The sequence below is a fragment of the Alosa sapidissima genome, chromosome 5, assembly GCF_018492685.1.
Source record: "Alosa sapidissima isolate fAloSap1 chromosome 5, fAloSap1.pri, whole genome shotgun sequence".
Classification (NCBI taxonomy): Eukaryota; Metazoa; Chordata; class Actinopteri; order Clupeiformes; family Clupeidae; genus Alosa; species Alosa sapidissima.
Genome location: NC_055961.1, coordinates 22,252,743 through 22,278,101, shown reverse-complemented (window position 1 = coordinate 22,278,101; position 25,359 = coordinate 22,252,743). Strand labels below are relative to the sequence as shown.

Genomic DNA, 25,359 nt, shown 5'->3' with positions numbered 1-25,359 from the left:
TTGATAACCATAAACTTTATGAGTCACAAGCTTCTCAGCAAACATTATTGATTAACTTGCACTGCAGGCTTGTAACTTTCCATGCCTGGTTTTTGCCCCTTTCTTTGGAATGGATTGTTCCATCAGGTAAAAACAAGATAAAACCATATAATGCATAATCAAGTCAACCACCTGAAAATCCTGATGTCTTGGGGAAACCTGAATATTTGTAGTTGTGGAATATATATATATATATATATATATATATATATATATATATATATATTAGGGCTGTCAAAATAACTGATTCATTTCGATTAATTCATTTGAGAAAAAATAACTGATTAAAAAAATTAGTGCAGATTAATCGATTCCTAATGACCTTTGACCCGAGCCGTTCTAGTCAGTAAAAATTAGACTGTAAAATGAAGGAGAGAGAAGAAAACGTGCTGCCTGGATCATTGATTGGAACATTTACTTTTAAAAAACGCCCTGATGGTGTTGATAAAAACAAAGTGTTGAAAATAAAGTCCTTTCTAATGTCTGCAGCAAGGAGTCCATGAACTCTATAGTCGCACATCAATGCAAAGGAATAAGTGTTGACATTGAGGGGAGTGTTAATTTATTTTCATTGTGTCCCCTAGGTTATATCTGTGGCCTGAAATGCCTTGTATGTGAAGAAAAAACTTCTTCCCGAAGCAGTTTTGAATTTATTTCCTCAGCATATTAGGTCATATCATAGATTATTATGGCCGTTATTTCAACAGTGAAAATAATAATAAGAGTTTTTGAATGCTGATTATTCAATGATTCATTTGAATTTAAATATTTAAAATACGTTCACAGCAAAAATTATATATATACGATTAATTTAGATTAATTAATCACAGAGTATGTAATTAATTAGATTATTTTTTTTAATCGATTGACAGCCCTATATATATATATAATATATAATAACAGGAACCAGGAGTGGGTTTCCTTTTGACATACCATGTCATCAAATTACACTACAACAGCATAGTGCTCAAATGATTAAACAGAGCATGTAAATGTTTCACACATACAAAGTTTGTAGACTCAATATTATGACATAAAATAGGCTGAAGCACATACAAATGTATGTAAAATGTCCAGTTAAAATGTACTGGAATAAAATACCATTTATAATTACAAATTCAAAAACCTGAATGTGTTAACATTAAACCAACCTTTAAACCAGTATTCAAATATAGATAGGCCTTGGCTGCGTATAATCTTCAAACGGGAATGGTATTGCAATGATGTGTCACCCTTGAAAAACGAAATGTTTTGAAAGGGAACAGTTAATCAGGGTGTGTATCCAGTGAAAACAATCACCTGGAATGGGACAACAGCATAAAGCAAGGTGAGAGTACCTACAACAATGCCCTTCGCTGCCCTTCACATTATGAAGGGGAAAGAAGGAGGGGTTTATAGGAAACCTGATGTCCAGGTAGAGAGAACCCTTTCACTGATTGTTTCTCTTGTTTCACCCGTGTATATTAGCTGCCCTAAAAACAGTGGTGAAGTTCAGCAGACATATTGTCACTACAATAAAGGAGACAGGGCATTGTGAAATTGGTCTGTAAACAGTGCTAAATTTCAGCTCACACAAGACAACTTTCAGACAGACAACTGTGAAGAAAAGCAAAAAGTAAGTACCTAAGCCTAGTTTGGATATTAATGGTTAGATTGCTGAAGAGAAATAAAACTGATAAGGATTACTTGGAGTGTATTTATTACTCAAAATCTGTCTGGGACACCGGCTTGTGTATGTTTGCTGGTACTGTGTGTGTGTGTGTGTGTGTGTATCTAACTACATATACCTGTCCCAAATTATAGCAGTATACTAAAGAAAATAGAATATGAAGTTAGAGAAATATCAGGGGGGTTTAACTAGTAGCAGGAATGAGCATAAAGTAAAGGCAGTAGTGACTACAGGCTACAGACTGTAGTGATTCTCTGAATTCAATCTACTTTCTGAAACTAGTTGCTATTCAAAATGAACACAAATACTAGGAAGAAAAACGGGTATTTTTTTTATAAATACATAAGAAATGTAACATGTTTCTGGTTACTTATTCAGCTATTTAGCAATGTGTATCTGAGGCTGAGTGAGCTAAACAAAATATGTATAGCATAAAGCATGTTTAAAGCAACATAGAACATTGTATACATTGAATATTTAACAGTGATATCTAGTTCAATCCCCTTGATATTTCTCTAACTTCATATACGTTTTTCTTTAGTATACTGCTATCATTTGGGACAGGTATACCTGTAGTTGAACACACACACACACACACACACACACACACACACACACACACACACACATACACACACATGCCAGCATACAGATACACACAAGCTGGAGTAAAAATGAATTGAACTGAACAACTCCAACATTTTTTTTTTCTTAAAATGACCAGATTAACTGTCTGTTAGCTGTATATCTGCAAATGTCTTAGTTTTCAATAGAGTAGCACTGCTATAGCATTAGGTAGAGGTGAATTCCACCAGTCAGAGGCATTCCACCAGTCAGTCAGTCAGATGCACCTCACCTGATGTACTGAAGAGGGACATATGTCCTAAATGTCTTATTTTCCAGGAACGATGTATAATGCTGTTTAATTTCCTTTAGATAGATAGATAGATAGATACTTTATTGATCCCCAAGGGGAAATTATTTATTTTTTAAATTCATCTTTAAATACAGTATGTGATTACAATGTTCTGTTTTTCAAATAACTGTCCTGGAAATTCTTCACAAAATTATAAAAGCACCCCAATTACTCCTTAGATTTTCTTATCTCCCCCTCTGTTTTGTGATGAGATAAATAAATACAGATTTAAATCAATGAATATGTGACATTGCAGGATGACTGCCAAAAAAGTCCAGGTGCGAAGGGTTGTTTCGAAGGACGGACACAACAATGTGAAGATTGAGAATGTTGAGGGCATGGTGAAGCTGTATCTGCATGACATATGGACAACAGTGGTGGACATGAAGTGGCGCTACAAGCTTACTCTTTTTGCCTCAACGTTTGTGATGACCTGGTTCATTTTTGGTGTTCTCTTTTATCTAATTGGAATGACAAATGGAGACTTTGATAGTGAGCTGCCTTCCAATCACACCCCCTGTGTGATGAATGTAGAAACACTTACAGGGGCTTACCTATTTTCTCTTGAATCTCAGGCCACCATTGGCTATGGCTTCCGTTACATTTCAGAGGAATGCCCACTTGCTATCTTTACTTTGGTGGCCCAGCTGGTTATCACTGGCCTGGCAGAGATCTTTGTGACAGGGGCACTGTTAGCTAAGCTGGCACGCCCGAAAAAGAGAGCCGAGACTATCAAGTTCAGCCAGTCAGCTGTAGTCTGCAAACACGAGGGCAAGCTGTGTCTGATGGTCAGGGTGGCCAACTTGAGGAAGAGCCTGCTGATCCAATGTAATCTGACAGGTAAGCTTCTCTTCCCCTATGTAACACATGAAGGGGAGAAGACCCAAATCCAGCAAAGCAATGTGGACTTCCAGTTGGACTCTAGTGGAGAGTGTCCCTTCCTCAGCCTTCCTCTAACATTTTACCATGTCCTGGATGAGACCAGTCCCTTGGCAGGTCTCTCTGCAGAGAACCTTCAGACAAGAGACTTTGAGTTGCTGGTGACACTCAATGCAACAATGGAATCAACTGCTGCCACTTGCCAGAGCCGTACATCTTATGTGCCCCAGGAGATCATGTGGGGTTATGAATTTAAGCCAGTGCTCTTCACCACTCCAAGGGGGCGCTATGTTGCTGACTTTAATTTCTTTGACAAAATGAAGCCCTGCAATGACTCCACCCTGCTCAGCAATCACACAGAGAAGCTTCAGCTTGAACAGGAGTATCGTAGAGAGTAAATACAATTTTTGGGGTTTTAAATGCATGTTGATGACATGTCTGAAATATCCTACCGGTGGAATACAGACCTGGATAAGTTCATTCAAACATTTTTGCAGTCGTCCTGTAAGCCTGTGCTCTTACACAATACAACCATTATTAGTGAGGTACAGTAGGACAGGCCTTGATATAAAGTCTGTGGATAAGTTTGATTTCCCTAGATGTAAACATTTCCATATTCCACACATGGCAGTATGCACAGATGGGTATATGGGAAAACCTGCCTGTTCATTTATTATCAGCTGTGTTGAACTTTAAAGAAAGGAATGTGTCACTTGATAACCATAAACTTTATGAGTCACAAGCTTCTCAGCAAACATTATTGATTAACTTGCACTGCAGCCTTGTAACTTTCCATGCCTGGTTTTTGCCCCTTTCTTTGGAATGGATTGTTCCATCAGGTAAAAACAAGATAAAACAATATAATGCATAATCAAGTCAACCACCTGAAAATCCTGATGTCTTGGGGAAACCTGAATATTTGTAGTTGTGGAATATATATATATATATATATATATATATATATATATATATATGTGTGTATGTGTATGTGTGTGTGTGTGCGTGTGTGTGTGTGTGTGTGTATAGATGCAGAATGAAACAGTAATATTACATTTTGGTTGTATCATGTCTAAACATACATTTACAGTGATTGTATATAAGAGGCTAAATAACAGGAACCAGGAGTGGGTTTCCTTTTGACATACCATGTCATCAAATTACACTACAACAGCATAGTGCTCAAATGATTAAATAGAGCATGTAAATGTTTCACACATACAAAGTTTGTAGACTCAATATTATGACATAAAATAGGCTGAAGCACATACAAATGTATGTAAAATGTCCAGTTAAAATGTACTGGAATAAAATACCATTTATAATTACAAATTCAAAAACCTGAATGTGTTAACATTAAACCAACCTTTAAACCAGTATTCAAATATAGATAGGCCTTGGCTGCGTATAATCTTCAAACGGGAATTGTATTGCAATGATGTGTCACCCTTGAAAAACGAAATGTTTTGAAAGGGAACAGTTAATCAGGGTGTGTATCCAGTGAAAACAATCACCTGGAATGGGACAACAGCATAAAGCAAGGTGAGAGTACCTACAACAATGCCCTTCGCTGCCCTTCACATTATGAAGGGGAAAGAAGGAGGGGTTTATAGGAAACCTGATGTCCAGGTAGAGAGAACCCTTTCACTGATTGTTTCTCTTGTTTCACCCGTGTGTATTAGCTGCCCTAAAAACAGTGCTGAAGTTCAGCAGACATATTGTCACTACAATAAAGGAGACAGGGCATTGTGAAATTGGTCTGTAAACAGTGCTAAATTTCAGCTCACACAAGACAACTTTCAGACGGACAACTGTGAAGAAAAGCAAAAAGTAAGTACCTAAACCTAGTTTGGATATTAATGGTTAGATTGCTGAAGAGAAATAAAACTGATAAGGATTACTTGGAGTGTATTTATTATTCAAAATCTGTCTGGGACATCGGCTTGTGTTTGTATGTATACTGGTGTGTTTGTGTGTGTGTGTATTATGTCTGTCTGTCTATCTAACAAACTTTATTGCTCAAAATCTGTCTGGGACACCGGCTTGTGTATGTTTGCTAGTACTGTGTGTGTGTGTGTGTGTGTGTGTGTGTGTGTGTGTGTGTGTGTGTGTGTGTGTGTGTGTCTAACTACATATACCTGTCCCAAATTATAGCAGTATACTAATGAAAATAGAATATGAAGTTAGAGAAATATCAGGGGGGTTTAACTAGTAGCAGGAATGAGCATAAAGTAAAGGCAGTAGTGACTACAGGCTACAGACTGTAGTGATTCTCTGAATTCAATTTACTTTCTGAAACTAGTTGCTATTCAAAATGAACACAAATCCTAGGAAGAAAAAAGGGTATTTTTTTTATAAATACATAAGAAATCTAACATTTTTCTGGTTACTTATTCAGCTATTTAGCAATGTGTATCTGAGGCTGAGTGAGCTAAACAAAATATGTATAGCATAAAGCATGTTTAAAACAACATAGAACATTGTATACGTTGAATATTTAACAGTGATATCTAGTTCAATCCCCTTGATATTTCTCTAACTTCATATACTTTTTTCTTTAGTATACTGCTATCATTTGGGACAGGTTTACCTGTAGTTGAACACACACACACACATGCCAGCATACAGATACACACAAGCTGGAGTAAAAATGAATTGAACTGAACAACTCCAACATTTTTTTTTCTTGAAATGACCAGATTAACTGTCTGTTAGCTGTATATCTGCAAATGTCTTAGTTTTCAATAGAGTAGCACTGCTATAGCATTAGGTAGAGGTGAATACAATGGGCATTCCACCAGTCAGTCAGTCAGATGCACCTCACCTGATGTACTGAAGAGGGACATATGTCCTAAATGTCTTATTTTCCAGGAACGATGTATAATGCTGTTTAATTTCCTTTAGATAGATAGATAGATAGATAGATAGATAGATAGATAGATAGATAGATACTTTATTGATCCCCAAGGGGAATTTTTTTTTTTTTTAATTCATCTTTAAATACAGTATGTGATTTCAATGTTCTGTTTTTCAAATAACTGTCCTGGAAATTCTTCACGAAATTATAAAAGCACCCCAATTACTCTTTTACGATTTTCTTATCTCCCCCTCTGTTTTGTGATGAGATAAATAAATACAGATTTAAATCAATGAATATGTGACATTGCAGGATGACTGCCAAAAAAGTCCAGGTGCGAAGGGTTGTTTCGAAGGACGGACACAACAATGTGAAGATTGAGAATGTTGAGGGCATGGTGAAGCTGTATCTGCATGACATATGGACAACAGTGGTGGACATGAAGTGGCGCTACAAGCTTACTCTTTTTGCCTCAACGTTTGTGATGACCTGGTTCATTTTTGGTGTTCTCTTTTATCTAATTGGAATGACAAATGGAGACTTTGATAGTGAGCTGCCTTCCAATCACACCCCCTGTGTGATGAATGTAGAAACACTTACAGGGGCTTACCTATTTTCTCTTGAATCTCAGACCACCATTGGCTATGGCTTCCGTTACATTTCAGAGGAATGCCCACTTGCTATCTTCACTTTGGTGGCCCAGCTGGTTATCACTGGCCTGGCAGAGATCTTTGTCACAGGGGCACTGTTAGCTAAGCTGGCACGCCCGAAAAAGAGAGCCGAGACTATCAAGTTCAGCCAGTCAGCTGTAGTCTGCAAACACGAGGGCAAGCTGTGTCTGATGGTCAGGGTGGCCAACTTGAGGAAGAGCCTGCTGATCCAATGTAATCTGACAGGTAAGCTTCTCTTCCCCTATGTAACACATGAAGGGGAGAAGACACAAATCCAGCAAAGCAATGTGGACTTCCAGTTGGACTCTAGTGGAGAGTGTCCCTTCCTCAGCCTTCCTCTAACATTTTACCATGTCCTGGATGAGACCAGTCCCTTGGCAGGTCTCTCTGCAGAGAACCTTCAGACAAGAGACTTTGAGTTGCTGGTGACACTCAATGCAACAATGGAATCAACTGCTGCCACTTGCCAGAGCCGTACATCTTATGTGCCCCAGGAGATCATGTGGGGTTATGAATTTAAGCCAGTGCTCTTCACCACTCCAAGGGGGCGCTATGTTGCTGACTTTAATTTCTTTGACAAAATGAAGCCCTGCAATGACTCCACCCTGCTCAGCAATCACACAGAGAAGCTTCAGCTTGAACAGGAGTATCGTAGAGAGTAAATACAATTTTAACCATTTTTTAAATTGAAAGTAGTCAGTACCTTTTTCAGAACATTAAAAGGGACGCATTTTAAAAATCCCATGAGCGCCACAATGTCAGCTAGACATAAAATGTAGATATTGGACCCTGATATTCTTAAAATATAGAACTGGAATGTTACATACACACTCATGTTACATGTTACATAAACACTCATTACCCCTCTGAAATCAATTGTGTGTTGGCCCCTGATATCTATTTTTATCTGGTCTTTCCTTCTAGCCAGTTCCTGTAAATATCTTATCAGTTAATAAAAACCTATGGCCTGCAAGTAGGCTTTCCATCTGTTTGAACCTTATTAGTCTGATGTTGTTGATCCATTTCTTTTTCTATTAATGCTATTGTAGAGACTGATCATGATAATAGTACACAACAATATAATAAAAAAAATGGTCACATCCAGATTTACAAAACATATGAGTGTGACCACAGAGATGAAACTAATGTCAACAAGAAATATGGGTGAACTGGATGTTATGAACAGCTAACACAAACTTGAACACAGAATTACTGTATATTTAATATTCTGACTTAAATTGACAGAAAAGCTCAATATGTGTTGTATTATTATACACATATTAAATATGTATTCTTTCCTTTGTATAGTTGGGAGCTGCCTCAACCCCTATATAACTGCAGGTGTACAAGTACAGTGACACACTTGACAAATACATTTCTTGAATGCAAACTAATAATCTTCATGTAGGCCTATTGCACAGACGGTTACAAACAGTTTCACCATAACCTTCAGTTTCCCAGCTCTTTTGTTGTTTTGTTATGGCAACAAAAAGTGTTGACCATTGTTAGACAGTACACACTAGATTGTCAAGGCCTAGATTTAGGTCATGTTTGTGTACAACACAACTGACAGGAGGGATAACAAAATGACAAGGAGGGAAGGACATTGGCTTTACATATTGTTTATTGGAATGGCAATATAAAAATCATATAATTTATCCATGAATATGGTTTCTTCCCTTTGTAAATTCTGTCCAACATTTTAAGTTACTAGGTATATTATGCTTTAACATAGCATTTGTGTTTTCTAAAACATAAAATAAACTGTAATGCTGAGCAGGTCAGAAATAACATGCCAGGTCTCTTCTTTTATATTAGTATATATATATATGAAGATTTGTGTTGTAAACACCTGCATACACAGAACTTCAAGTTCAGAGTTCAAAGGCCAGGACAATTAAGCCAACTTTGGTCAGTTTCAATATCTTCTCAAAATCTATTACAAAATTGACTGTCCTTTGCTGGTTGAGATCAACTCATAAAGTTAAATGCATAAGTTATATATCTATCATAAGGATTATAACACTTAATTGCATACTTAACACTAACAAACGCACAGCGTTCGCGACTCAGAATAATAATAACAATAATAATAATAATAATAAAAATACAAAGTTGGTACTTTTGTAATTTTCTTTGGCTGTATGTTGAGTTATGTCTAGTAAGGCACTGACCAAAAACATCAAACTCACCCCTCCCCACCCGAGAGAGAGATAGAGAGAGAGAGAGAGATTTGAGGTCATGTATAGCATTACATAAAGCCTCCAAATTCCAGTTCTTTATCACAACACTGAATGTAACATTTCAAGGCATACCCAATGAGATGGACAATCACATAAACCACCTTTACTTTCAATAATGCCTTATGAACTGCAACATAAAATAATACTGATAAAATATTTGGCAGTTCAAATGAAAAACACTTAAATTCACGTTTTCAAACTTTCTGACTGAATTTCACCATTTTCATTGTCTTGACTTCCTGACAGTAACCTCCTGACATATCCTGCAAGTGATTGTTTCACAGTTTACTGACACTGAAACTACAGTCGTCTCTATCCCACTCCATATATAAAAAGGGCACTAATTTCTTTCTATAACAAACTTCACTTTACTGCATTTCCAAATAACTTAAATAAGGTAGTGTAATACTACATGTATATAATACTGTGTAACTGTTCATGCAGCTATGATTTAACCTCTTTGCTAACTGCCATATTTATGAACAATGCAGCGTTAAATGCAATGTAAAACTGGCAAGCATCCAACATTCACATCAACATCCACCAACTTTCATATTTCACATTCCTTGTTGTCCACAAGTAATATTTTCTCAAATGGAATTTCTTGGTACAATATTTCATGTCCCTTCTTCCAATGTCCTAAGCATTAACAACAGTCCACCCTAACTTAGTCTCACTTTTTTTAGCTTTCTTGTACTGTGTAATTTCCCTTCATTTCCATTTCATTCCATTTTGTTTCCTTACAAATTATGCACACGCCTGACTACATTACCCAGATCGAGGCTCTTTGTTTTTGATGACATCCTTCAGTGTGGTGCCCTGCACCTGCTAGTAGTAAGTACCCAGATGGGAGGGCATATGTGTAGCTGGATGTCGAGTGCTGGGGTAGATGGCCCCAGCAGGAGAGTTCCAGTATGGATTAGGGGCGGCAAAGAAGCCTGACGAGGTAACGGGCAGTGCTTGAGGGTGGGGGGAAACAAAGTTCATCTTCTGCTGGTGTGCATGATAAGTGCTCATGTAGGACAAGTCTGAAGGATATTTGTACATGGAAGATTCTGGAGGATGAGGCTGCAGAGCTTGAGCAATGCCATGGAAGTCAAACTTGTAGGCGTAGCGCTTGCCATGCACCTTGGTCATAATGTTCTTATCATAATAATAGCGCAGGGCACGACTTAGCTTGTCATAGTTCATGTTGGGTTTACTCTTGCGCTCCCCCCATCGCCGTGCCACCTCATCTGGATCGGTCATTTTGAATTCTCCATTGGTGCCCTCCCAAGTGATGCAATTTGAGTTAGAACTATCTGAAAGCAGCTCCAGCAAAAACTGCCAGAGTTGTATTTGCCCAGAGCCTTAAAGTGAGAAAACGGGAAACCATTAGAACTCAATGAACCAATAAATCAAAACATGATTGCATTGTTTTTTATGGTCTGTGAAGGACTCCAAATAAATAACAATAGGGTTTAACAAAAATCATACATTATACATACATCATACAAAAGTACATACCCAGCACACTTAGGGCCAGGTGCACCAAGCCTCATGTATGCATTTATGGGAGGTTTGCACAGACAAATCAGTTAAAACTCAGAAAAATGGAAGGACAAAGTGAGAGAGATCAGACTAAAAATACACTGGTTAAACTGGGTATATCAAACTGTCAGGGATTGGGGTTTTGCTAAAAAAATGTATGTGCCTCAAAGGAAAACATTTTCTTTGTGTACAACTTTTATCAAATCATTTATGCATTATCATTTATCATGTATCATTAAAAAAGGCATTTGGCCCAGAATGTACAAAAATAGGGCCCAACGTTTTAATCCTTATTGCACATTAAATCAGTATCACAGCCAAAAATGATCTAACTAGCCGATATGACCTCACCTGGGTTTGCAAGTCTGCTGCTTGTAGGTCCTAAGATTTGATAAGGATCTGCAAAAAACATAAACAACTGAATGCATTCATATTATCATATTCTTAACAGACATCATACAGTATAAAGGCGACTCATTTTAATCCTCATCAAAGGTATGACTGTATAGTAAATATTATTAATATTAGAAGTATAATAATAAGCTTTACTGTAATAAAAGACAAACCTAATTGAGGTCTCTGTTCCTCAGCTTTTGTCACAATGGCTGATGGGGTTTGAGGGCCTTGAAGGATGAAATATAATAGAAAACACATATTGAAATATAATAGAAAACACATATTGAAATATAATAGAAAACATATAGAAATATAACAGAAAACACATATAGAAATGTAATAGAGAACACATAGAAATATAACAGAAAACATATATAGAAATGTAATAGAAAACACATATACACAATAGATAACAGACTGAGTTAGATTTGGCATCAATAATAAAACAAACCAATTGCTCATGGAGCATGATACAGAAGAATATTAATTACTGAAGGGATTAGGGTAGAACCTTTGTATACTTTGTATCTTTCTAAGAGAGTAAAGCATGCACTTGCATCTACAAACATAACCCTGCAGAAGTTTGGGAACACCATCTGACAATTTTGCATAATTAACCATTAAGCCTCTAATGCCGAAAAAACTTGGAAGACATATTTTCATGAATAAAACCAGTGAATTATCATTATAGAAAAATACTTTAACTGTGGATTCAACAAAAAAGCTTACAGTTAATGGTTACAGTAAACATGTTTGGCCAAGTCAATTAGCAGGCATCATAGCTGCCATATATTGAAAGGTATGCTATCAATTATGTAATCAAAACGAAAAGTGTTATTGCTAGTCTTCTTGTTTATGTTTTGAAGGTAGTGTACTGCATTCTGTAAATACAAACACACACACACACACATGCACACGCACATATTCTAAAATGACATAGAAACAGAATGTGCCTAGCACTATGCTCTGTGCTACCCGGATGTCCATCAAAGTTTGCAAGCTAAACAGCTAGCTCCAGACCCCAACATATTCTGTTGTAATGCTACTTAATACCTCAATCCAAGTCAATGGAAGTGTGTCCTCGTTAACACAATGGAGTGGTCAAGACCACTCAAATCCAACATAATTCTACAATAGCCTCTTTAAATCAATCTTTCTCCTTACTGGCATGTTTAGTATGATGTATAAGTATATATACTCTTTTGATCCTGTGAGGGAAATTTGGTCTCTGCATTTATCCCAATCTGTGAATTTGTGAAACACACACAGCACACAGTGTACACACAGTGAGGTGAAGCACACACTAATCCCAGCGCAGTGAGCTGCCTGCATCAACAGCCGCGCTCGGGGAGCAGTGAGGGGTTAGGTGCCTTGCTTAAGGGCACTTCAGCCGTGCCTACTGGTCGGGGTTCGAACCGGCAACCCTCCGGTTACAGGTCCGAAGTGCTAACCAGTAGGCCACGGCTGCCCCCTGGACACAGCTGCCCCCTGGACACGGCTACCCCCTGGACTGAGCCTGGACTGAAACATAGCTGTTGGTCATTGTGGAAACTAGCCTTACTTTTGGAGGTAGATGCTGGTTGGGATGGCCAAACTGATCGTCTCGCCACTTCATATGCCAAGTCTGTGAGAGAAAAGATCAAGCTACTACATGCAGTTTCTTCAGTCACCCATAGAGGGGCTGTAATGGTAGAAGGAATATTTTTAACTCATTATAGGGCCCCACATTAATTTGATTGTCATTTTTTTTCACACTGTTTTCTGGATGATTTGAGCTTAAGCATCCTCCAAAGACTTCCACTGTGATGTAATCAGTAAGTTTTCACAAACCTGGCCTTGCAGGAAGCCTTGGGGTGCTGTCGGCAGAATAAACTTGAGAATTTGGAAAAATGAAGCTTGCACCTCCTGGGAAAAGAGACATGAGGAGTCTGGATGCAGTACCTTCACTTGGATGTACTATTTACCAAATCCACAAATCATCTTCACGATTACAATCTAATATATTACCATTATGATTTTTTGATGATATACATGTACTTTACACAGCTTTAGTCTGCAAAACTGTGTATAATAGAGCATAAGAGTGTATGTAGTCTATATGCAATGTGCACTGTATAGGTTAAAAAGTAGAGTTTTAAGCAAAGCATAGGAGAGATGCAGAGTCTTACCTGTGTTACGGGCATGCATTAGTCGCGGGGAGTTTTGCAAGGCTTTGTCAACATCATCTGAAGTCAAGTGAGGAAGTGGAGCTGAGAAACAAAACATTCTTTTTGACATTAAATAGAAGAATGACCAAAAGAAAGCTCACAACATTCTGTGATGTGCAAGGAACTCCTCATACGACCGCCAATGGCCTACACCAGCCAATGGGCTGCACTAAGTCCTGCATGGCCTGTGCATAGGCGACCACAAGGGGACAGGCAAAGGAGGAGAGAGGAGCAGAGAGAACAGCAAAGCAGACGAGGAGATGTGGATATGGAGCCAAATTAAATAAAGACTTGGCCACTGCTGCCTGTGGTTGTCTTTGACACATGCAGCTTTTAAAAGTTTTCCCTTTACTTGAATAAATGTAGAATTAGCATATGTGAATACACTTTATGGGAATGTGTCATACATTGTATGCCAAAGAATAAATGAGAGTTAGGGATAATAGACTAGTTTTTGACATTTTCCCTTTTCTGTCTATCTATGCACAATCTTCTCATCGACCATGAGTAAAACTCAATTAATATATGGGTCTCCGTTTCTGAACAGGAGTGCTCCATGAAATACTCTACTTTTCACTACAATAAAAATAAAATAACTGCAAAGTTTAAAGATCAGAACCAGACAAATAATTGAATAGATATCTACTGTAGATATCTATAATTCCCTAGATTTTCATCAAGGTAAACAAGCTATAATGGCATGTCAACCATTAAACACAACGTTCAGCATAATGGCTTTTGTGTCTATATGTTAACCGATATTTTAATGAAGCTTATATGTTTATTTCGTTTAATTTAAATTGAAAACATAACAGTGTGTACAGAATGTATTTTCTCTCTCCTCACCTCTGTCTATGGTATGTCATGTTGACTTCAATTAAATCTTTGAACTGATGTGTGATTTGATCTGGAGTAGAGAAGCATGAAAGACAATACAGACACCAAACGAAGAAAAAGGCATTGGCAACATGCAGAAAAGTGCGAAACCAACCAAAATGACTTCAACACTCATGCAAAGCCTTTTACATTGTCATATGCAGGTGCAGAATAAAATTCAGAAATATGCCAAGGCTACTCAGTCTTTCTCTCTCTCGCTCTCTGTGTCTGTGTGTGTGCGTGTGTGTGTGTGTATGTGTGTGTAGAGATGGGCAAAATACATCAATATGTATTTTAAAATCCAATACCAAATACCCTAATTTTGAATGTATTTAAAATAAACTACAAAATACATTACTCACGCTATGTATCAAAATACAATACTGATTTAAAATATATATATTCTAAATACTTCATTCAAGGGAGCATGAACTCACTGCAAACCTTCCATGTATCAACTTTTTATCTTTTTATCTCAAATATTTAGTCTATTATAAATCCAATAGCTACATAGAAAATACCACTCATCACACAAATGCCTTTTTTTTTTTAAAAAACAATTTTTTGAAAAGTCTGCCACTTAGCCATTGACAACGGTGAAGACTGTTTATCAATCCAGCAAAGAAAAGTAAATTCTCTACTGGAGCAGAGAATGGGATAATTGTGTTAAATCTCACAAAATGTGTGATTAGGAGATGCTGTTCCAAAGACACCAAGATGCCAATTCCCTTGTTTAAGCTAGTCAAACACTGCATGTTAGTTACACTAAACATTTCATTCGGATCACGATTAATGTGCTCACAGTGTAGACCTACTGTATGTTCGACTGCTCACACTGGAAAACAGCCGACAAATTGCATTCTAAATGGAAGTTCGAGAAGAGCATGATCACAGCCTAACTGTTCAAGCTGCAGCATTTAGTTTGGTTGCCTGCTTTCAACCCACCACCTTCCCTCACACCCTCCATCTGCCTTGGTTATGAATAGCAGAACACAGTACACTTCTGCATGATCCCTAAGAAGCACTTCATAACCTATCAAAACATCTTTGCCTGCTTCTGTTTTTGCCAATTTGGAACGTGAACTTGTGAATTTATGGTTAGGGGTTGGGTTTGGTAAAAATGATGTTAAGTAATTGTTCAAAAACAGTTAAAAAAACTTCAACAAACCATCTGTAAAGTCTCTATGTGCAAATGCTGTATTAGCCGCATTAATTTAGTATTTGGTGTTGGCAACAATATTGTAACCTGCCCAGTTGAACAGCTAATTGTAGGACTTATTTCAAGGCTCCACAAAGGCTGTTCTTTCACTTACTCTCTCTGAGGTAGTGAAGATGTGACAACAGGATTTCTGCACTGTAGGTTGGGGTCAGCCTCTGGAAGTCCTCCTTAGTCATCTTGCAAAGCTCCTTGCCATCAATGTTTTGGAACAGGGATATGTCTACCTCCAGCAGGGTGTACTCTTTCACTGCCCATTCAAGCCACTGACATACATGCTCTGTTGTCCACAAGGTGGGGTCTGTGCAGAGGTAACAATCAGTGATAAATAACAGTGCAACTCCACATAATTCATTCAAGTGTTAAATAGAGGTTAGATGAAGTTTGGCTTGCTTACAATTATTAATAAATAATGATTAGGTTGGGACATTTGGGGGAGGTGTCTTTACACATCTGTTTCTATTGTTTGGAGGCACTAACGTTGCACAAACAACCTAAATGGAAGTGCAAGCATATTGATTTTACCTATGGATTTGGGTAATACCGTAAGTCGTGGCTGAATTTTTCTCTGACTTAACTTACTGATTAACTATTTCGATTTCCACAACCCCACGTGTGAAATATCAAATGAAATATTAAATGCTTTGCTGTTAGTAAAGTCATAAAGAGCAATATCATATGATCATATTATGTGGAGAATGAGGATTATTGCTCAAGATTGCACTACTTTAAGGGGAGTCAAGCATCACTTGCAGTCATTCTTTACAGAGGAACAATGTGACGTTCCTTAGGCTACAAATGGAGAAAACAGAAAACTGCCACGCCCGTCAAATCTTCATTACCACATTCTTTTGTATTTCTTTTTTTAAATGCATGACAAATTTAAAAAGCATTTGGTCTCAGAGTACTTTACATGTTACAGTTCATTCTTGTCCTCGGTTGCCCATCTCACAACATGCCATATGTGTCACTCATTCATCACATAAGTGCTTCATCACATCAGTTTTCCACTGCTGCCCCTTCCCTTTGGGACTTTCTCCACAAACTCATTTGAGTGCACCAACCTGACCACATTCAAATCAGCCCTAATAACTCATCTCTTCCGAATTGCTTAAACTGTATAATATAATGTTGATTAACGTTATGTTTTTCTTTCTAACTTTCTAACTGCATGCAAAGTGACTGAGTATCTGCTTATTAAATAGAATGTATTATTATTAACATTATTATTATTATTATTAACATTATTATTATTAGTTACTAGCAGAAAAGTACCCCAAGATTCGAGGCTCATAGAGGTGAATAGTTTTTTAGATTTGCACCTTCAGACAAATTGAGGAATCAAAGGGGTCGACATGCCCTAAAAAGTGAGTGGAATGTAGCCTTGGAAGCACCTACAAGCTCTGGTCTGTCCCCTAATAACATCTCAAACAATTGGCAACATGTAGACTAAATTGGCAAGGACTAGGTTTCTATTTTGCATGCCATAGCAGGTTTGTGGAATTTTGCATCACATCCAACTCAATTCCATTTTACCAACTAATAACGTCATTAACACTTGGCGTTGTTTCAAGTAGCTTAACAGAGTCGAACACTGGAACGCCCTTGACTAGAGTAAGCATGTTTTTGTTTAGGAAAGGTCAGTTCATATTGGTTGGTTAACACATTAGACAGTGCAGATGAACACTTTTGTAAACTCATCTCCTAGAGTTACATAATTTATTCAAAGGGTTGTGCCTTGCAATCAGAATGCTCAAAAATATTCCCTCCATTGTGAGTGCAAATGTTGAGTTAAATTTAACTACATATATTACAACCCTAATTCCCAAAAAGTTGGGACATTGTGTAAAATGCAAATAAATACAGAATGTGTTAATCTGCAAATCTCGTCACCCCAAGGACATAGACAACAAATGTCAAAAATTACAAATTTGATTATTTGTTGGAAATTATAAGAACTTCTATAATTTAATACCAGCATCACATCTCAAAAGAAGTTGGGACAGGAGCAACACAAGACTGGAAAGGTTGTGTAAAGATAAAGACAACAACAGGAGGAACATTTCACAACTAATTAACTGCCACCGTGATTGGGCATAAAAAGAGCATCCCATCTGAGTTTCTCAGAAGTAAAGATGTGGAGGTATTCATCAATCTGTGTAAACCTGTGTGGGCAAGTGTGCAGTGTAAACCTGTGTGGGCCTGTGTGCAGTTTCAGGTATTTTTGGCAACTGTAGAGCTCGCCTAGAGTTGCAATATTTATATTTTACTCTGCCGTTGTAAATAGCCTACTCGTGGCTTGTTCCCCCTGTACATAATGAAAATGCTTTGAAAACGATCTCCTATATCTACTGACAAGGTAATGTTTCACGATTCTCGTGAGAAGTCTTCGGGTCGACTATTTTTGAAGTTGCATGGCTGGTTCTCTCGTTAGCGACTCGCTATGGATATGCCGTATGGCTATAGGTGAACGATTCCCTATTACAAGTTCGTTAACCATCAAATTGGCTTTGTGAAGGTTCTATTAAAGGGACACCAGGCAACGTTTTCGTGTTAATTAATCATCTTCGTAAGTCGGTATATGGTTAAATGACTCATTAAGGGGCGAATGAAGGCTCTCTCGCCCGCCCCTACTGCCTGTAGGAAGAATATCCCACTTGCAAGTTCGGTGTATCCTACCCGCCGACCGAAGCAGGATCAGTTTACAGCACAGAGGCAGGCTAACGAAACGCTAGAGATTGTTGCAAAGTGCAAACGTGTGTATAGTGGCAGAGCTGGCGAAGAAGCAGCGAAAACCCTTGACGGAAGACGCAAAGAAAAGGAAAAGAGCTTCAGACCAAGTGAGGGGGAGTTTCGTATAGAGAAAAAGCATCAGGCTTGCCTGGTGTCCCTTTAAGAATTGGGGTTATAAAATAAATCCATTAGATTTAGACTAGATGTACATTAATTAATTAATTAGATATATTCCAATATGTAAAGAGCACAGGTTCTGTATAGTTAACTCTCGGGGATGGCATCCATGATTGCACTGTTTTCAACAGTTCATCACATCATGAAATTCCATTGAGCAAGACGACCATTGTCAAACACTAAATGAAAGGGGAAAACAGGATGTTCTTAACATACTCCATCATTGGCCTTGACAGCTTCAGTTAAAGAGGAAGTGAAGCTTAAAGGCAAAAAACTGTTGCTTATTCTCAAAGAAAGCTAAGCACAATTTTCACATCTTAAATTAATCAGCATTAAATACAATTAAAATGCAAACTGCTAAAAAAACTAAATTGTTTTACATGGTATGTTTGCCTATGTTTTATTGAGCATCTGTAGATATTAAGAGAAGCCAGCATATTTACACAAATATATTGTTCATTAGAGTACGAGAACCTTGCCAACAAGTCTCTGGTCAATAAATCACAGGTAATACTCAGTCTTTTGTGTTGGGTTGGTGCATGGTGTTTCATGATAAGAATACCTTTCTCCCCCTGGCTGACTCTATGACATACAATTCCAAACACTATCCACCCCTTTTGGAACTCAACCATAGGAAATAGTCTAGACAAGGAGCACATATTTGCAACAAACACGCTTCTGTGCAGCAGATCTCAGGAAACAGCTTTTTGACAGATGAATGCAGGCAGAGCAGGGAGGCTACTGGTCTCTTATCAAAACCCTCCCCCATATTTACAGTAGACCTGGACTAAATTTGTTAGGAGTAGTAAAGACCTGGACTAAACTTTTTAGGAGTAATGACTCGGCCTAAACCTTTTAGGAGTAATGACTCGGCCTAAACTTTTTAGGAGTAATGACTCGGCCTAAACTTTTTAGGAGTAATGACTTGGCCTAAACTTTTATAGTAGAGGCTGTTGTCTAACCACCAATAGTGGGAGTTGATGTGGCTGTACAGAGCCAGTAATCAGACATATCAGACAATACCTGCAGGCACAATGACACGACGCTCATTGGTGGTCATGTTTGGGGGAGGGATGTGCTTGTCCTCTATGTAGCTGCCATAGTTCACTGGCACACCATCACTTCCACTGCTGTGCTTTGGTCCTTTCCCCACACTGCAGTCATTTGGAGAATTCCTGCATGCACAAGGAAAGGATAATTTCAGAAAGAATAGACTCAAAATAGATTCACTTAAAATATGTGGTGAATGAAGTACATTACACAGACTATGTATATAACATAGTAAGAAATAAACATAGAAAAAATGGATTAAAAACAACAAATAAAACATATAAAAACAAGTACATTTCATACATCATACATACTGTAACATTAAATTGCAAAAATAAAAGAGAAGATCTAAACTTTTTCAACCACTGATCACAAATGAAACTAATTCTCTTTATGTCTATACATCCTTTTAAGCAAACAAACAAAAATGGAGGCAAGTAGATTTTGATAAAATAGTGCCAGGGGCCTCTGCACTCGATAAATGACCCCAAACCCGATTATTATGGCTGGAGAGTCCCCTGTGGGTGAAGCCACCAGATGTTGTGGATTTAAGATGGAATGTCACATCAATTTATATCAACCTGCCATAGCCAAGATATGTGCAATTTGAACTCTGGAATTGTCATGTGCCAACCAACTGTTGCCATGGGCTTGGTAGACTGTTTAGTAAAGAAGTGTTTTCCTGGGTTTGGTGTAACCCAATTTGAGTCACAAGTTTAATGGAAACTAAATAGGTGTTGTAAAGACTTTCCATGTCCTTAAATAATTTCTACAAAAATGTAATATTCTGTACATTTAAAAGAGAAAAAAACATTTGGAAACCAGCAGTTATTATTTTAACTATTTCAGCACTTGCCACTTACTTTTCTTGCTTTACTGTGCTCTTCTTGCTAGGAGATATAATTTTTCAAACAAAATGTCAGCTACACATGTCTAATACATATTTCAAACTCTGCTGTTTATCCTGTCCTCTTGCTGTACAGACCAAATGTTACATGAAAGGAAAATAAAGTGACTTCACAATTGCTACTGACTCATGACTCAATCCATGACTCAATCCATAACATCAGTACAAATCTCAGCGTGATATAAAGGTGCGGTGCAGTCCTTGTTTATAATCCCATTACATGTTTGGTCACATTCTGACCCAAAAAAGGGTGGTTCTCCATTTGTTGTAAATGTCCTACATGCAAATTTGATGACAAGGACAATCAATTTAGGAAGCAAGCAAAATTTAACAATACAACATTGGCCCACAAAACAGAGATTAAACATGTCTGAAAATACTATCTTTTAAAATACATAGAAATCATAAATTGCAACAGAGCTGCATTAACACATTAGCACAACAACACAGGGCTATAGCAAAATAGTATATTTCAGCATATACAGCATATTACTCACAACAGAAGAGTTCAGAACCAATAGGGGAAGCATAAATAAGTGGCTTCAAACATAATTTGTGTAAAGCAGAAGTTCTCAAAGTGGGGTCCAGGGACCTTTGGGAGTCTGGGCCAATGGCACAAAATATGTATTTATTTAATAAGATATGTGTGTTCAAGTCAGACTTGACAAAACGTGAATATCATACGTTTGTTGCCTGTGGCTGACAACATTTCATATGTCTTCAAATAAAATATATGAATACACTGCCTTGAACACCAACCCAGGCCTACTTCTAACTAGCTATAAAAGACTGTGGGCTCTATCATGAAATCCAAAAATCGCTATCTTACACCCTCTAAAAATCATTACGTCACTGACCAAGAAAAACCTGATCTATAGCTAAAGGCGCATATAAAGCACAGCTGAAGATGCACTGTCACAAGATATAAGCAGCCTTTAGCAACCGGTCCCAAAAAACTCCTCTGCAGGATAAATATCCTTAGGATTTTTATTCAGTCATTCGAACATTATTAGAGTAAGTGTTGCTAGTGTTGTTGTCAATAGTGAAAGTAAATAATTGTGTAGAACTGTTCTGCCGTTGACTATGAGACCATGGTGAAGTTAGTTTCCCTTTGCCTATGAGTTCAAATAATAGGCGAGTGCAGAATGCATGTAGGCTATTCACACACAGGTTTTAGTAAAGCAAGTAGCCTACTAGTGGAATTGTGTAAGCAGATTCCTTCAGATGCGTTGACTGTCAAAATGCCGACGGACTGTTTGATGTTGCGCTTCTGGCTCTTAAAGAGAATTACAGATGTCATTATCATTGGATACTATGCCCAAAACACACCCATGACTGTTTAAGAAACATAAGGACAACCCTTTTGAACAATGCACCCAGAGTTTGCTCATAAAACCACGCCATTAAATTATTGAAAGTAAACTTTGCATCTCTGACCAGACATTTCAGATCGCCAAGATAGGGCACTATGATTAGTAAGACAATTAGTTGGAAGCAAAGCTAGTTTAGCCCAATGAAAGGGAATGTTTAGTGCCAGTCCTTGCTCAACTCATCTTTCTTGACCTATAAGCTGCTTTTGACACAGTCAACCACCGCATCCTACTATCCATACTCTCAATCATGGTTTGAATCCTACCTCACAGGGCGTTTGTTTAATGTGTCATGACTAGGACACAATTCCGCATCTCACTGCCTTGCCACAGGGGTGCTCCAAGGTTCAGTGCTGAGGCCCCTTCTCTTTGTTGTGTACACTACTTCATTGGACCCAATAATCCACACACGGCTTCTCATATCACTGCTATGCAAATGATACACAACTTTATCTATCCTTCCCGCCTGATGATGCCACAGTCTCGATGTGGATCCTGGGCTGTCTCTCTGGCATATCCACTTGGATGAAAGAACATCACCTCCGGCTAAAACTTTCTAAGTGTCATGATTGATGACCAGCTAACCTTCTCTGTCCATGTTGCCTCTGTCACCCGGTTATGCCGCTTTGCACTATTCAATATAGAACAATCACACCGTACCTAACCCAACATGCCACTTAGCTCCTAGTACAGACCATGGTTATCTCACGCCTTGACTGCAACTTACTCCCCATGGGCCATCCAGCTTGTGCGGTAAAACCATTACAGATCGTCCAGAATGCTACAGCCTGTCTGGTCTTCAGTAAACCAAAAAGGGCACATGTTACTCCGCTGTCCGTTGAGCTTCACTTGGCCACCCGCATCAAATTCAAGTCACTAATGCTTGCAAAGTGATTGCTGAGTCTGCACCCACTTAAGTGCTTTCATAAAGGCCGCTGCACTCCTCCAAGGAACGTCGCCTGCACTGCCGCCCCCACGGCAATCCAGATTTTTTTTATCTGTGGTCCCCCAATGGTGGAACGATCTGCCATGTCCCATCAGAGCAGGGGCGTCCCTCTCCATCTTCAAACTCTTGAAACACAACTCTTCAAAGAATAACTTCTTTCCTAGCACTTCTGACAACCTCAAACATAGGGCTGGGCGATAAATCGTTTAATTCGAATTTGTTTCGATTTATTTGAATGAAAATCAGTATTCTCTTTAACTTCCACCACCAACACTTTTCAAAGTCAGATAGCTAATTTGGGTAATTAAAGGTGCAGCATGGAGGATGTATTAACATTAATATTAGGCTCTGTGTTCATAAGTGTATATCTACCTGTAACTACAAATCATTGTGTTTTTAATAGCCCTTCATATAAAAGAGTGGATCCTCTTCCACAGAGTCAACTATGGTTTTACTGCAGTCCAGAATCGACACACCAAAACACTGTGTTTAGGGAGAGCCTTTCTGATTGTGGTGACACTTCAAGACCACTGTGAATGAATGATTTCATCACAAACTGAATAGTGCACAGAAAAGTGAAACATACTCTGGACCTTTGCATCACACACCACTGAACCCCAAAGCAGAACTATCCTTCCTAGCAATGTTAAACTGACACACACAATCTTCCAGTTCAGTTAGGTATCCCTGCAAGATTTCGTGCTGTGCTTAGGGTGAACAGTCACAATCAATGGACCCTTTCAAGAGAGTTCCATTATCAGCATCATAGTTGGCCCCACAAGACTTCCTTTTTAACATTCCATATGTTATCTTAATGCAGAGGAAGTAGATTGGGAACCAAATAAGCATTTCAAGCGTTCAAGCATTGTTTTTGTTTTTATTGTTGAAAGGGTCCATACAGCAGGGTGAGGAAGACCTTACCTGGAGCCATTGACTTGGCTGGTGTTGCATTCCATTTTGATGCTGCCTCTGGCCAGCGGCTGGGTTAGCCAGTCTTGTGGGTGGACACTGGGACTAATCTTGGCGGTCTGGCCATACTCACTGGCAGAAGATGCAGTCATATTGGTCTTGGGATGATGTGACTGTCCGTAGGCACACTCAAACAATGACTGATCCTCACTCACCACTGACAATGCTTCCTGAGATGAAAGATATATTTTTCATATACATAAAAGGCCTTATGCTATTATCAATGGACAAACATCTATTGTGTAATCTATCTACAGTATCTATAATATAATATACAACCTACATACAATGTCATCTATCTACGTATCTACATATATTGATCTATCTATCTATCTATCTATCAATCTATCTATCTATCTATCTATCAATCATACAACTCAACTCAAAACAGTGTTGGTAATTTAATCAGAACACAAAAACATTTTACCCTTTGGTAGACAAGTAATACATTTCAATGCAGTCTTCAATGAGAAAGGGATCAACATTGCCACTACATTGACTAATGACAGGTCACAAGGATCATTAGAAGAATAGGAAACATCTAGCCCCTGTTATAAAAGTAACTTACACCTAAAAGAGCAGCAAAAGATATCATTATATCATTTCTGCTTAAAAGGTTTAAGTGTACCTAAAAGTTCTATACTAACCCCAAAATGATAAAATCCCTTGGCTTTGATCTGGGAATAATCTACAAAGCTGAAAACTAGTAACACCCATACACAAAGCTGAAAACTAGTGACACCCATACCCAATATAATGGACTCAATATTGTGTGGAATCTCAAAACTTGGATGGTAAGGGATTGGGGAATGATGTTACAAATAATTTCAGATTCAGCAAAGAAGTAGCAATAACAAAGAGTTTTTATTCCCTGAAAACCTTTCCATTCATATGAGTTTGTGATGTCATACAATTACACTGCTTCACCTAAAGTACAGTGTCCCCTGACTTTGATACAGCTGTGACAGACAATGGAATTCAATGATACATGATGTTCATTCATGGAGAACAGGCCGATGGCTGACACTGGCTCAGCGGTATGCCAGCAGAAAGGAAGCTCTGCTCTCAGGGCATTTCCTGCATTGAAAGTTCCTGATGGAAAAAAGGAAGTGCTTGTCCATCGGCATTCTGATTGTGGGCTACATGGTGAAGGCTTTCGAAAGCATGGCCCTCACTAATGGAGGTGGAAGAGACGAGGAGCACACCCTGGCATTTACATCACAAGAATGAAGGGCATTAACCTCTGAGTAACATCAACAGTGTACACTTGCCCTTACATTTCCCTCCCATCAGCAGCATAATGTTGTATGTGTTATTGTTGCGGCCAACTCCCTGATTCCTTCACTTTGTTTCTTTTCCATTCGGACAGGAGAGATTGCCTTCCCTACTTTGTTATACAATATATACAGTATATATATATATACTGTGTACTGTATATATACAATATGGTGATTCTTGATGTTTTACAGCTATTTATGTTCCATGTTCCTTATCATAAAACACTAACAGAAGTACAGATCATTCTGTAAAATTATTTATTTTGCTGAATATTGTGTGATATGCTGCAGATACAATATAGTACCTCTCATTTTATTATCTCATAATTTACAAATATATAAATATTTATATTATTATATAAATTAATATTTATTTATATATATCACTCATCTTAAGTGTATCTGAACTCTACATCCTTGCATCCCTAATGTCC

At 38.1% G+C, this 25,359-nt stretch overlaps 3 protein-coding genes across 9 annotated transcripts in view; 2 read left to right on the top strand and 1 right to left on the bottom strand.

Moving 5' to 3' along the window:
• Positions 1 to 1,566: 1,566 nt before the first annotated feature.
• On the top strand, positions 1,567 to 8,023 carry LOC121709100 (ATP-sensitive inward rectifier potassium channel 15-like). The gene is made up of 3 exons (XM_042092178.1): positions 1,567 to 1,654; positions 2,881 to 3,908; positions 7,698 to 8,023. The coding sequence occupies exon 2, from the start codon at positions 2,882 to 2,884 to the stop codon at positions 3,899 to 3,901; it is 1,020 nt and encodes a 339-aa protein (XP_041948112.1). The 5' UTR covers positions 1,567 to 1,654; position 2,881; the 3' UTR covers positions 3,902 to 3,908; positions 7,698 to 8,023.
• LOC121709099 (ATP-sensitive inward rectifier potassium channel 15-like) lies at positions 1,575 to 8,023 on the top strand. Of its 3 annotated transcripts, none has more exons than XM_042092176.1 (3): positions 1,575 to 1,654; positions 5,183 to 5,330; positions 6,670 to 8,023. In XM_042092176.1, exon 3 carries the CDS (start codon positions 6,671 to 6,673, stop codon positions 7,688 to 7,690), a length of 1,020 nt encoding a protein of 339 aa, XP_041948110.1. In that variant the 5' UTR covers positions 1,575 to 1,654; positions 5,183 to 5,330; position 6,670; the 3' UTR covers positions 7,691 to 8,023. The 3 variants fall into 3 exon arrangements, with proteins under 3 accessions (XP_041948110.1, XP_041948111.1, XP_041948109.1); XM_042092177.1 differs by lacking the exon at positions 1,575 to 1,654 and adding an exon at positions 4,519 to 5,042; XM_042092175.1 differs by lacking the exon at positions 1,575 to 1,654 and having other exon boundaries at positions 5,057 to 5,330.
• A 611-nt stretch (positions 8,024 to 8,634) lies between these two features.
• Positions 8,635 to 25,359, bottom strand: part of erg (ETS transcription factor ERG) — a 33,591-nt gene continuing 16,866 nt past the window's right edge. For 3 of the 5 annotated variants that reach the window (XM_042092174.1, XM_042092170.1, XM_042092172.1), the window contains 9 exons: positions 23,601 to 23,818; positions 19,430 to 19,581; positions 15,594 to 15,797; positions 13,366 to 13,446; positions 13,028 to 13,102; positions 12,759 to 12,821; positions 11,368 to 11,424; positions 11,153 to 11,200; positions 8,635 to 10,620 (listed from right to left, as the gene is read on the bottom strand). In XM_042092174.1, the coding sequence (XP_041948108.1) occupies positions 10,100 to 10,620; positions 11,153 to 11,200; positions 11,368 to 11,424; positions 12,759 to 12,821; positions 13,028 to 13,102; positions 13,366 to 13,446; positions 15,594 to 15,797; positions 19,430 to 19,581; positions 23,601 to 23,740 (1,341 nt within the window). In that variant the 5' untranslated portion in view covers positions 23,741 to 23,818 and the 3' untranslated portion in view covers positions 8,635 to 10,099. The remainder of the gene's footprint in view (positions 10,621 to 11,152; positions 11,201 to 11,367; positions 11,425 to 12,758; positions 12,822 to 13,027; positions 13,103 to 13,365; positions 13,447 to 15,593; positions 15,798 to 19,429; positions 19,582 to 23,600; positions 23,819 to 25,359) is intronic. The other 2 variants (XM_042092171.1, XM_042092173.1) reach the window with 1 other exon arrangement.